Below are 14,417 nucleotides of genomic sequence, written 5' to 3'. Positions count from 1 at the left end.
TACAAAATACAGGAAGCTGCTTCAGAGTATCGTTATCATTTGTACACAGTGCAGCATCTAGAATCCATATGTTCTGAATTTGATGATGGCACAGTATGTCCAGCTTGCCCCTCAGTAAGTAACATTTTTTTTTGGTTTTGTAATCAGACTTTTAAAAGAACAGACTGAAAATGCAGCCCGCTCGATTTTTTTGACTGATTGTTCATTGTAATAAGATATTAGGATTTAGGTGCCATCTAGCAGTAAGATATATGCAACAAAAACTTTAACATATGCAGACATTTCATTCTAGGTCATCTGCTTCAATTACAAGCGGATGATCTGTAATCGTCGGGTTGTGATATGTTCTATGTCACCTGTTTCAATTGACCGGAAGACATTTCTGAGCATACGCAGTGGTACGCAAGTCCTCTGGTTGATCTAGTTGAGAGGCGGGAGTAAACAAGACCGATGTTTATATTCAGTACGCTATGGCTAACGTTGAAGATATTTCGTCTATCGACATTCTAAGGAAAAAACGGTGAAACAGTTAAAGGAACTGCTAAAATCCAATGGTCTTAAAGTTGGTGGCAACAAAAATGAGCTTTTAGCTAGAGCAGTAGCCGTATATTCTATCGACCAGTCGCACACCGATCCTATCGCCGACGACAACGCAAGTCAATCACAGGCTTCTAGTACAACGTCACGAGACCATCGAAAAGAAAATGAATATGCCTGGTCTACTTTCTGTGACTAATGGTAAGACATGGTCAACAGATTTGCGACTGATGTCAGCGTTAACATTTTTTCTGTTATACCTTTATCTTGTTGTGGTTTCTGCCAAGTACTCTGTTCACGATCTTTCCGACAATATCACTGTCAGCTATAAGCAACTTAAGGCTTGTACTTTTTTGCTGAGGGCCACGTGAGTAAAATACCAGTTTTGTCAGAAGAAAATAGCAGTTATCCAGGTCCGTGGTAAGAATGAGTAACAGCGGTGTGGTCAAACAAGCTGCCTGTGATTGTCCAGCTGGGTAAGACATGTTTTATATTTCCGGTTTATGGGTGTCAGAAATGAATAGTAAAGTCTTGAAATTTGTCATTGATATTTTAACAATACCCGGGACAATATATGAACGTGCAAATGTGATTGATTAAAAGTGAAACCGGTTCCAAGTGTGAATGTACATCATATTTAAAGTCGTAAGGGGACGTGACATGTTTGTTATGTAGGCTATGATTTGTAGCTTCCTATTTTTAGCCATAGCACTCAACTCTTCCTCCAGCTAGGGTCATTGTGCCAAAGAAAAATGTTTCAGCTAACAGGGTAAAAAAATTTAATTATCTACGTAGAGGCAGGGTTTTTATTTTATTTTATTTATCTGTTGAGATATCTGTTATCTGTCATTGTTACAAATTTTGTTTATATGTGGTAATAGCCATCCATCCACTATATAAAAATAACAAATCATTTATAGTGGTTAGATATGATTAATTTACATAAAATAATTAAAAGTGGACATTTAAAAAAATAGTAGATAGGCTTACTGGAACTACTACTTTTTCAATTACTACTTATTTGGATTTTTTTTTAAATTTTCGGTAAGTGCATTGATGCAAATGCAACCATGTTTGCCATTGAAGATTTCAGTAGAAAAGGTTTGCATGAAAGTCAGGAGCCAGTGCCATGTACCAGTGTATTAGGTAAGTGTACACATCTCTGAACACTACAGACTACCAGTGCCCCCTTGCATGAACTGACATTGAGAAAGTTTCAGTATGGGAAAGCATTTACTTAGAAAGCTGTAGTCAACTGTTATGACCCACGTGCAGTACACCACCAGACCCAAGCTAAGAAAAGTTTAAACGAATTATGTGAAAACATCAAACAGTCAGTTAACCAGTCATCACTTTTCCTATTCCACAATATAATGACAACATTTCACAATCCATTATCATAGAAGATGGATTTGGAATTCCTACAAACGAATATCGTATCGACACAACGAATGACAGTATGCCATTCAACAATGAGTATAAAATGAATACACCATCATTCCAACATATTGTAACCTTTGTTGCACAAAACAAATCTATCAGCAAAGAGGAAATAAATGAAATAGAACTAAAGGCCAGGCAGATAATAATACTTGGCAGCTACTCAGAAAAACTAAGATGACTGCGTCAAACTTTATCAAGAGACAGGCTGACATGTTATTATATCAAATGATGAATGGTGAGAATGTCCAATCTTATTCTTTGGAATATGGCGGAAAAGACATGAAGAAGATGCACTTCAGGCTTACATTGCCTTGAAAAGAAAAAAATGGTAATGCCAACATAGCAGTGAATGAAGTTGGACTAATTTTAAGTAAGGACAATCCAGACTACGGGGCCAGCATAGACAGACTGGTGATTGACCCATGGCCAACTGATGAACAACCTACTGATGGACTGGAAGTAAAGTGCCCGTCATCACTGCAAAAACTGACAGCTCAGCAAGCAGCTCAAGAGAAAAAGACATGTCTGAAAATGAACCAGAATAATGAAATTGTGTTGAAAGAAACCCATGATTATTACATACAGGTTCAAGGACAGATGTACATCGCAAATTCCCAATTTTCGAGTTGTTGGTTTTCTACGGAATTCCGCTAGAGGGCGCATCCAAAATACCCGGATGACGAGCCTGAGTGGGGTTGTTTTTATTGAAGTTCTGTATTCTTACATGCGTAAATCAATAGATTGGAAAATCAAAAAAGTTCCAGAACTCCGCAAATTTCTTCTGGATCGTGGTATAACTTGCAGCAATATTAATGTTCGTAAAGCTAAACTTTTTGAACTTGTTGAGTTAGCAAACGAGTTAAATGTTCGCCAAGAGTCAAACAATCGTATTGTAAAACACGGTGAGTCGACGATAACTCTGGTAGATCCGTGTAACGTAAAAACTTGGCAAAAAAACCTTCATACTTTGCCTTTGTATGAAAAGTTACGTTTTTCATCTCAGGATATTTCGCTGTTTTTTTCTTTTTAATCGAACCCCATGAATAACCTGCGGCATTACAATACCAGTTAACTATTTTGACCAATTCTTGCAAAACGTTTGTAAAAAATAAGACTTCGGCAACAGTAACTACTAGTATATTGCTTACAGCAGACGCCGCTCAAATTCAACCCCACCACGAACGTTGAACGGACTGTCATCCGGGTACTTTGAGAACGCCCTCTATCGAATTTCGTGAGAAAAATAGTAACTCGGAAATTAGGAATTTACCTTGGGTAGATGAAAATGCTCTTTTCTTACATTGAGTCCTGATACAACTCGGTGAAAATTAGACCCACACATAATGCCTGGTAACTGTTTTTAAATTCCAGTAAAAATACAGTAAGTATCAGTTAAGTTATAACAGTTTATGAATGTAAAAAAATGTATACATACCTGTGTACTGTCTGTATCATGATCACCAATACTGTCTTCTTGTATAAAGGAATTTAGGTCTGGTTCAGCTGCCAAAGTTGCCGGTAATAACTTATTTTGGGTTTCCTATTTCAGGAGAAAATGGGTTAAAATGAAGATAATTTTTTTCAAAAAGTGCTCGTTAATTTGTTTCCAATGCTGCATAATCTTAAATGATAACTGAATAAATTCTAGGGCAATATTTAGAGGTTATAAACGGCACGCGAAGGTAATTTGGTAGCGGATATAAGACCTCTCAGGGGAAAATTAGCATATTTGGCGGGAGATAATCACCGAGCGCGCAAATCCCTGTCATCTTTCTTTAAAACAAAACTCTCTTTGTGTCACGGTCGGACAGTGTCCCGCTGGTAAATATCTTACTCATGTCTCCCGCACTGTGTTGGATTTTATCTTTCCCCTCCCGCTTCAAACTTTTTACTTTCCCTATAAATACATTATTGGCAGTTTGGAATTCTCGAACTTTGATAATGTTAATGGGGCGATTGAATGGAACATTGGATGGATTGCTGCTTGAATTCCAGCGTAGCTTCCTATGCTGTATTCTTTCCCGTCTCTAGCCCTGCCTTCGGCATAAAAATGCTTCAATATTTTTGCCAGCTCTTGCACTTCAACCATTTCGAAGGCTGGGTCGGTTTTCCGTTCAGAACACCACACTATACAAAAAAACACCATAATTTTAGTACGGAAATTGGCTCATCATGGGGTCAAACATTCAACGCATTGTTTACAAACAACAAATATGGTGGCTTTCGCCGGTACAAACTATAGTTATGATATGTTATTTTTTTTGAATTTTGACTTTTATCACACTTACATTTGAGTAATTTCATACCCCATTTTGTGGAGGCGTTAGTATTCACTTCATTTTTCCTTGCTGCCAAGTTTTCGACCATTTCTTCAGAAAATTCTGAGAATCTTTGCCCTTCGGCATACACCGGCTTCTGTTAATCTGGCTTCGTTATTACCGCCGGCGTTCTGTTGCTCCCATTCAATTGTAGCTTGAAAAAGTTCTTCATCAGTAGCGACAATTTCATACAGCTGGTCCCATTTGAAATTGAGATCAAAATTGATCTGAGGTTCGTCGCCTGACATAATTACTATGTTCTGAAAATGCCGCTAGTGACTTGCAGACGACAATATTTATCATATTTCAATCCAGTTTATGTTTTATTAATTATTCATCAAACAGAGCCCGAGTCATATATTGCCAGATCTAAACCCCGGCTTCAGCCAATCCGATGGTAAATTCACACTGGTCATATTATAATTTATTTAAATCTCACATTGACAAAGTCAGGAAAATAATTGCCCCCAAAGTTGGAATCATTTCTCAAATTCGCTATTGCTATGTAACATAACTTACTGTATAGAGATTTGGAGGAATACTTATTCAACGCTATTAAATCCAATTACGCTTCTACAAAAGAGAATTGTCCGCCTGATCTCATTTTGTCATAGTGCTTCTCTTTTCAAATCTCTTGATATTTCATATCAGTATTATGTGTATTTGTATGTTACGTTGTTTTATTTTATCAGGATGCGTGAGTGTTGCTAATTTGTATGCCACAATAGTATATTAATTGTATACATATTCTGTACATAAAGTATACTTTTTTGAAATTGCGTACATTATGTGTATACAAAATTCATACATACAAGAAAACAGCAGTACATTATTTGTATACACACTTTATACAAATCCATTAATGTATATTGGTTGTATACTAGAAATGTACAGATTTTTTGCATAGGATTCAATGCCTAAATATTGTATAATTTATATATATATATAAAATGTACAATATCATGACTAAGAAATAAAGAGTAACAAAAACAATTTGTTAGAATCATGTCAGATTGAAGTATAATTTATGTATACATTAATACAACGTAAGACATCTGAACATTTCCCGTTTGGCATCTTGGCAGGATTTATTGAACCATGGTGGTTGGTTCATATTTTTAGAGGTACCGCGACATTCCATTCCTTCCCCAGCTAGTTGTAATGCACCCTTAATACAATCAATTACCCTGTCGTTATTTTCGCCTACATAATCATGTGCTTTATCTAGTAGCCCCACCACTTCGTCTGAATTCAACTTATCTACAAAATTCTGTTTTATATCCTCCTTCCAACGATACTCCCCAAGCCAATGAATGGAAAAAGTATGTATTACCTGACCACTATCATTACAATTACATTGCAAAGTACATTCAAGGGGAAAATGATCTGACTCGGTTCTATTTGACACCCGAAAATTGGAAACTACATCAAATAACCCAGACGTAGCAATCACATAATCCACAGTACTTTTGCCACAGTTTGCTATACATGTAATATTACCTAGTATGTCTTCACCCACTCTACCATTAAGAACATGTATGCCAAAAGTACAACATAACGAAACTAAACTCTTTCCAAAGTTATTTGTTAATTTATCCCTAGCTTTACGTGGCATACTAAATGAGTCGTTCTCGTAGAGATGTGGGAGAAATTGAATGGAATTTGTATCATCATTTGCAATAAAATCGGGTTCGTCTGCTATCCTCGCATTAAAATCACCCACGAGCAAAATATCTGTACAATTATAAATGGTTTTCAACCTTGTTAACTCTTGTTCAAGGATACTGATTCCATTTGTCTCATTTTCGTACACCCTAGAACCTTCTGGTGGTATATATACAGCCCCAAACAATATGTCATTGCCTCATCCGAAATAGTGTGACTTCAATATTAGAAATATAGCATCTTTCATCCCTGTATTTAACACCTTGATACTGTTGGTATTTCTAAAGATATGATCACTGGTAACACCCCCACTAGGCCTGCCCCTTGAGAGCCGATTGTTCTCCCTGATGCATGAGATCAATTTAAAATCAGGGAAATACTCGTGAACATCGACATTCCCATGCGTAAGCCAAGTTTCAACCAAACAAAATATATTGAATTGCTTACAATACTGGATAAAACTTGCGTCATGTAAATTGCTCAATAAACCATGTACATTCCAAGACATGTAACTAATTACTTTACCCATACCTTCATTAATTTTACCCGTGCCAGACCCCTATCTTGAAATACTAGTACCCTGTCTAACAACAGAGTCACTGGCATTGGTATAAGTATATACACACCTTTTCCCACCTTCATAGCTGACAAGCTTTTTGTAGTTAACAAAGGCACGTATATTGTTTGCAATTAGTTCTTTTCTCTTTGCAAATAGTTTATTTCTGATATACCTGGTTTCTTGTGAGAAATGTTCATCAATAAAAATGTTGGTACCATGCAGTTCTTTTTTCTTTGATAGAATGTTCTGCTTATCTTTGAATCGAGCACACATTGCAATAAGTGGTCTCCTACCCCGGACTCCGGTTTCAACCCTGTGAACTCTTTCAAAATCAATGCCTGTAATATTCAATTTCTCGGCTAACAATTTCTTCACTTTATCCTCTGATTGATCCCACGATCTACGCCGCGAATTACAATGTTATTCCGTTTTTGACGATCTTCCAGTTCTGACTTCTGTGTTGTTAGGACGCTTATATCATTTTTCAGTCCACCAATAACGTCTTCCAAGTGTTCTAACTTATTCAAACGTTCTTTGTTTCCCCCAGTAGTTTGCCTCACCTCATCTACTGTCTCTTCTACTCTATTCAGCTTGGATTCCATCCTATCGATCTTCTTATCTACTAGTTTCATATCCATTTTCATGTCTTTCATATTACTTTGAATGTCCCGCAAAATTGACATCATGGCTCCATCCTCAGGTTGTTTACTGGGTGTGGATGCCGGTTGAGAGTCCCTGACTTGGTCAATGTTGATTGCCTGGTATCGGGTCCTGGATTCAATTCAACATCACCAGCTTGTTGGAGCAATCTGCTAACATAGTGATGAGCTGGTAAAATTAATACACCATCGTTGTACACCGAAATGATTCCACGTGCATTATCACCGCCAAGGGTATACTTTGCCGTCACCTTCATACTGGATATAGCACTGGTTGGCATGAGTAAATGACATGCTGGAGTCAATGAATTAGTTAACATACCATTTGTGTCTAACCAAGTATGCATATAATCAATCTCAGTAGTAATAGCATAGGTACTTAGTGTTACATAACCAAGAACAATGAGACAGCATAGACATCTGTATGCAAATCCATTTAGTGGTGACCACACTGAATATGGCGAATAGTGAGACAGACTTACGGACTTCCAAGATCTAGGGTGGATAAAACCGCCAATCTTGGCCCTTCATGCATCCACATTTACACCCATTGCAGTCACCGTACCTTTACAATGCTCTGGATTGTGGATTTTTCTAGCGACCACTTATAAAATTAACGTATTTGGCAACTTTGCGGAGCTATGGTAAGAACCGTGTTCCTGTTCCAGTGCTCATGAATAATGTGAAAATTATAATTTATACCGAAACTTCAGGTATCACACCCATGGGATTGAGGTCTTTACAAACAAGGAGTGTCAAGGATAAATCGGCAACTTTTGTTTAAACCCTTGAACGCGAGTCATATAAAGTGTTACATATTTTACTTATTTTGTTGTTGTTGATGCATTAACAAATATTTAATATTTCCGTGTTGCAATAAATATTGAATTGTTTTTGCAGCTTACAATATGCCTGGAAAAAGTCTGCTGCTAAAAAACAGGTACAGTTTCTACCAGAATTTGATTATTTAAAATAAAATAATTCCAGATGAAAAAAACCCATAAATACAGGAAAATGCAATTAACATTTTTTTTATATCACTTTTCATTTTCTGTATATCTATCTTTCCATTAGTATACTGTGGAATACTTTATTTTCGCTGGAATTAATTTTCACTGAAAAGGAGTTTTGCATGAATTTATTTTCACTGATTGTTGATAAGTTAAATGTGAAATATAGGAAAAAAAGTATATTCGCTGGATTTTATTTTCACGGAATCATCCCTTCAGCGAAAATAAATTCCAAGCGAAAATAAAGTATTCTACAGTATCTTGATTCTCTTTTAAGTAATTTTAGCCATGTGAAACTTGTCAGACACCTATATTTTTTTATATTTGTGCTAGACAACACTTTCTGACCCTGTCTCTTTTAACTTTATTTGAGTTGTAAATTTCAAAGTTGTAAATGACTAAATAATTCCATAAGTAAGACAATGTGTGCCCGTCATCCAATCTTACTGTCATTATAGCACTTTAATTTGTTGACCATAAAGAACACTGATAATAATTAATTGTTAAAATTGCCTATACCATTATACATTATAGAAATATTCAACAAATGTTTTATAATTATTTTTTCTATTTAATTTTAGAACAGCAACAGTGAGTCTACTCTCCATAAAAAAAGCAGTGATTTGGAGTCTGCTCTCCCTAATAAAAAGCAGATCTTAAAGTCTGTTACTGAAATGTTAAATGTTGCTTATGGCAATGTCACCAAATACAGAAAGTAATGTAGCAAATAAGCAAAGTGTTTCCAAAAATACCACTACACCAGAAGATAACAGAACGATACTACCAAGTGCATGGAAAAATGACCCTGCTCTACAGTTTATCTTTGGTAGTTTCCACCAAGGAAGCCAAATATTTAGTTCATGTTCTCGAGGTGTACAATGTACATGTAATGCATTAGTTTGTTTATGTATATTACAAGTGAAAGATTGAATGACATCCAATGATTATATTACATTATATTCTCCGTCAAGGATATGACCTGTATCACTCTGTTGTGACTGAATTGATGCAAATCCTCAGATATTGGTAAGTGAATTGCCTATTAAATTATTTATTAATCCATACGAGTATACTATTGAGAAAGGAGAATGCTATACAGGTATGGTTAATGCAATAGCAGACTCTCATGATGATGTGTTTTGTACACTGAGCGAAGCTACAAATAGAGCTTTCAGGAAATGTTCTACAAATATTGTTATAGTTGGAGGTTATAGCTTGGCATTATTTAAAACAGTACATGGTAGTCATGGACCAAATGGATTGATACACCCAGAAGATAGAAGCATGTTGAAGTGCTTTCGCACACTGGCTGATCTTTTACAGTTCTTGTTTGCCCTATTTGATAGCTGGCATATTGCAAGAGATGAAGCATTTGATCTTCAAAGCCTATCAATCTCTTGTAAAGATACAAGTGCACAAAATTTATTAAACCAAAATCAGTTGATGGCCAATTATTTTAAGTTTCAGGATAAGCAGGATAAGCTGAGGTTGTCTAATCGGCAATATAAACGTAAACAGAGAAGCTGTTTATTCACGACTCGACTTCGACTAAAATTGTAGATAGTTCGGTAAAAGTCACGTTGGCACGACCTAGAATTTTCTTCAAGCAATTTATGGCTATCATTCTCTCGAATAGGCCTCCGGCCCACGCCATTCGTTTAGGATTAAAACGCCACGATATACGATTTTTGGTAAGATAGTTTTGTACCTCAGAACTGGATTCGAGTCCTTTCAAAATCTTAGCGGCGGCTATAAATGTGGAACCGTTATCTGAGATCATTTTCCGGGGCGTTGACCATCGAGCAGTGAAACGTCGCACAGCTAAAATGAATGATGCGGCGGTCAAATCTTGAGTTAATTCTAAGTGAATAAATACATCGAGTTGAGGCGCACGTAAAAATTAGTACATAAACTTTACTAAGAATGACCAGTGTGTTGGTCCCTAACGAACAAATGTAATCTGTTCCGCAGAATTCGAATGGGACTGCTTCCTTCACTCGAAAATCAGGAAGTGGAGCTTGAGTAGGAAGGGGAAATGGAGTTCCATCGACCTTCTTACAAGCGACACAAGATCTCAATGTAGAATTCACATGTCTGCGAATCGCGGTGATCCAATATTTTTCCCGAATTTTGTTAACTGTGGTTAACGGCCCACCGTGGTTTAATAAATGCTGAGCATCAAGAATTATGAGCGTAGTAAACCGATGTTTACCAGAAAGGAGTACTGGATGCATGGTTTCGAAAGGAAAGTCGGTATTCTGAAGCCGACCACCAATTCGCAGTATTGACTTATCGTCAAGAAATAGTTTAAGTTGTTTTTGAAGTACGCCATGTTTAAATTGTTGTCTCCGAATAGAACTGACAACGTCTTCGAAATGTGTTGACTGAATCGATGTCAACCAAGCGTGTTCCGCGTCGTATATCTCCTGTGTTGAGAGAGCAAGTTTAATTTGGATTTGAGTTTCGAAATGAAACGAAATATATATAAGCAGTTGCTTTCAACAGACGATGTAGATCGTTGAAACGGCGAATATCAATAATATTTTCAAGACTAGGTTCTGAGTTTGATTCAGTTGCGTGAATAATCTTCTTCGGCGCGATGTTTGGCTCATTGTGAAGTTCAAAATGGTGGCCGAGTAAATTGTCAGATTCACAGGCGACATGTAACGAAACGATCTGATCATTAATTTTGGAGTTTTGTAGCTCAGGAGGTTCGCGGTTTGTATCGATGATATCTCCTGACACTGTTTCAGCAGTTTGTATGAAATCTTCTGCTGATTTATGGAAATGAGGACTAATTTCATTCTCCAAATTGACATGTCCTCTGGATTGACTTGGGGGCATACAAAGTAGCGGTCGATCGCTAACTGTGTCGCTCGTACCAGTGGTCGGACACTGGGCACATTTCTCGGACACTTTTGGGGTCGAAATATTATTTTCAATTTTGGATTTTCTCACTTCTGACTCCGAGTCATTATTCACGATGATTTTACCAAACTCGATTTTTCCAGGCCATTTAGCACGATTTGACAACCAACTTGGACCTGACCACCAAAAATCCGAATTCGATGTTTCGGGTTGGACTCCCCTCGTGACTAAATCTGCGGGATTATCAGCGGTGTTGACATATCTCAAACTTTGTGAAAATTCCAAAATTTCCGAAACTCTGTTTTTGGTGAATATGTCTTGACATATATGTGTTGACATATCTCAAACTTTGTGAAAATTCCAAAATTTCCGAAACTCTGTTTTTGGTGAATATGTCTTGTTTTCCGTTGCCATGCAACCAATGCAAAACTGCCTGGTTATCCGACCAGAGTGTGTGCGCGGTAACGCAAAATTTGGTTTCGAGAGCTTCTGACACGTATTTCGACAATCTCGTAGCGATGAGCGTTCCCATCAACTCAAGTCTAGGCAAGGTCAGAAGTTGACTATTTATTGGCGCTACTCTAGATTTAGCCATAACTAAACAAGTCTCGTTATGTTCACTTAAAAGATAGATAGCGGCCCCATAAGCTACAGAACTTGCATCCGCAAATGCATGAATTTCTACTTTCTGAGTAGGTTCAATCTGATTAAAATCTGATGTAGTGTACGGGCTTTAATTATTTTGGCTATAAACTTATTTTAATTTTATTTTTTATTACTTTTGTTATTAATGCCTTTTTATTTTATTATTTTACTTTGATTTTGATTTTTGTTAATTCCGCCCTACATACATCTGATCCGACGCCTACGTAAGTCCCGTTCAAATCTCGCGTAAGTAACAGCCAATCACAGGCCCCCTTTTATAGAGGCTGTGGGTTGCTTACTTTTCAGTGTAGCGATACTCTACGGGCAATCTTTCTGTACATTATATTTTGCCCACTTGAATAAACCATTAATAGAAAATTGCTAGTATATTTTTATTTACAAAAGAAATTCCACAGCATTTTCCAATTTTTGTCATTACATTGAATATTGTGTACACTTCCTGATACATCTTCGCCAGCCAAGGTTCGTTTATTCAGTCATCGCTTCAATTTTACATCAAACACTGAGCATAATTATCTAGAATGGAAGCAAAAAAATAAGTAAATCGTAATGATTAGAACACTGTAAAGAGCTATAGTAAACAATGCAAATTTTAAATTGTATAACGGTCACCGGCCCACGGCATCGACGCAGAAAATTGGAGCAATAAAATATTTCCTGATCAATTGCGATGTGTTCCAAATAAAAAATATTTTATTCCAGTCCAAATCAGCTCAATTACTTTAATAAAGAGTTATTGTATAATGTACAAAATGTTGATACATTTTGATGATTATTTACAGCTACGGCTTCAATACCGTAGACGGTTTTGACCGATCGTCAACAAAACATCACCCGTCTCCAGGGCAAGCGACTGGAAAAAGACACCGGTGTTCGGTCGAACCGGTGGAAACAAAATCGTCACTCCCAGAATAACTACGCAAAGTAACGATCTAAACTCGAACCATTCGAGCCACAATATAAACATAAAAAAATGACTTTCGTTGCATTTGACAATGATAAACTTACCGAAAAGCCGTGTTCTTCTCGGTCCTAACGTCGGTATAATCCGCCATTTTATGTTTGAGTGTGTTTGCCACCTGACTCTGCCCAGTGACGTCATCATGTGCGCTATAGAAGAAGGTCTGTGATTCGTTGACTAAAATCGTCGACAGTGGGTCTCGTTGAAATCTCGTTACATAGGCATCGGCTCAGATGTATGTAGGGCGGAATTTTAAAAAAATCACAAAATCAAAATCAAAGTAAAATAATAAAATAAAAAGGCATTAATAACAAAAGTAATAAAACATAAAATTAAAATAAGTTTATAGCCAAAATAATTAAAGCCCGTACACTACATCAGATTTTAATCAGATTGGAGTAGGTTTTGAAAAATAACACCGCGGAATTACAATGTTTTTAATATTGTATAAATCTAGAGCTATATCATTCCACTTATCAAGTGTGTCAGAATCAATGGGTTGATCCCAATGGTGATCTTTTAACTAAAGTGATTGGATAATGAGCTTATCTTTCACGACGATAGGAGCAAACATACCAATGGGATCGTAAACTGTCACGCTATAAGCAACGACATCTTTCCTTGAAGTTTGATGTCCAAATTTTGGCTTATCGGGAGTTTTGATTGAGAGTTGGTCCGACATAGTATTCCACCTCAATCCTAGAGCGCTCACACTAGTTTTGTTATTTGCTTTGTTTTCCTCTGTCATTATGTTGTGGATATATTTGTTATTAGTACTCCACTGACGGAGGTTAGAACTTCGTGTTGCTAGAATCGAAGTGGACGTTTCATAGTAGGAATAAGCCTGTGCTTCATTATCACAACCTGATATTACGTCATCGACGTAAATATCCCTTTGCAGCTGAAGTGCAATTGGATTATCTTTGTATTCATTTGTAAGTGCTCGAATGGCCACATTCAAAATATATGGGCTACATGTGGCCCCAAATAATACTGACTTAAATTGATAAGCCACAAAGCTACTTTCAATATCGGATGGATTGCTGAGCCAAAGAAACTTTGTGAACTTTCTGTCACTTTCAGACAGACGTATCATCAGAAAGGCTTTTTCAATATCTGCAACCAGCGCGATTGAAATAGCCCTGAATCTTATCAGAATCTCAGTCAGTGAATTGAGCAAAGGAGGACCCGTCTCCAAACATTGATTCAAACTAGGATGGTTTTTATTAGTGGTCGCAGAAGCGTCATATACAAGGCGAATCGGTATTGATTCAGAGTCCTTTTTGACGGATCGATGAAGCAAATAATTACCAATGGTTGTATCGTCATTGGGAACCAATTCAATAAAGTCGCTTTTGAGCTGTTCAGAAAGAATTCTATCATATATTTTCAGTGAATCTGGTTCTAATTTTCGAATCATACTGCGTGTTCGCACTTCTGCTGATTTGAAATTTGTGGGTAAAATTGGGTGATTTACTTTCCAAGGCAATTTTGCGACAAACTGATTATTTTCCACCGTTAAACATTTGTCGGTATATTCTTTGTATTGTTGTTCATGTGTAATGTTGAGTGCCTGTTATCTTGTAGTCGTATCTTTAACACCCACTGACTCCAGGTCCCAGTAAATAGCAATCATTTTATCCATTACACTGTCATGAGCTCGGATAGAAGCAATGGTGAATGAATTTGTTTTGTTTGTCCTGTTGTGTGTAGTGAAAGGCCCTGACAGTA

General features: G+C 36.9%; 1 protein-coding gene and 1 long non-coding RNA gene across 2 annotated transcripts; both read right to left on the bottom strand.

Moving 5' to 3' along the window:
• Window positions 1-12,071: 12,071 nt before the first annotated feature.
• LOC146729075 (uncharacterized) lies at window positions 12,072-13,084 on the bottom strand. The gene is made up of 2 exons (XR_014928227.1): window positions 12,734-13,084; window positions 12,072-12,241 (listed from the first exon to the last, which is right to left on the bottom strand). It is a non-coding gene; the product is annotated as an uncharacterized LOC146729075 (long non-coding RNA).
• A 125-nt stretch (window positions 13,085-13,209) lies between these two features.
• LOC102806064 (uncharacterized) lies at window positions 13,210-14,106 on the bottom strand. The gene has a single exon (XM_006822386.1). It carries the CDS (start codon window positions 14,104-14,106, stop codon window positions 13,210-13,212), a length of 897 nt encoding a protein of 298 aa, XP_006822449.1.
• Window positions 14,107-14,417: the final 311 nt, after the last annotated feature.

This window comes from Saccoglossus kowalevskii, chromosome 22, assembly GCF_978046115.1.
Source record: "Saccoglossus kowalevskii chromosome 22, keSacKowa6.1, whole genome shotgun sequence".
Lineage (NCBI taxonomy): Eukaryota > Metazoa > Hemichordata > Enteropneusta > Harrimaniidae > Saccoglossus > Saccoglossus kowalevskii.
The sequence above is the reverse complement of the archived record's forward strand: the minus strand, read 5'-3'. Positions and strand labels throughout refer to the sequence as shown.

Bases quoted from the DNA above. Each gene is read 5' to 3' on its own strand.
- LOC102806064 (XM_006822386.1), bottom strand. From the start codon at position 14,106: ATGATTCGAAAATTAGAACCAGATTCACTGAAAATATATGATAGAATT.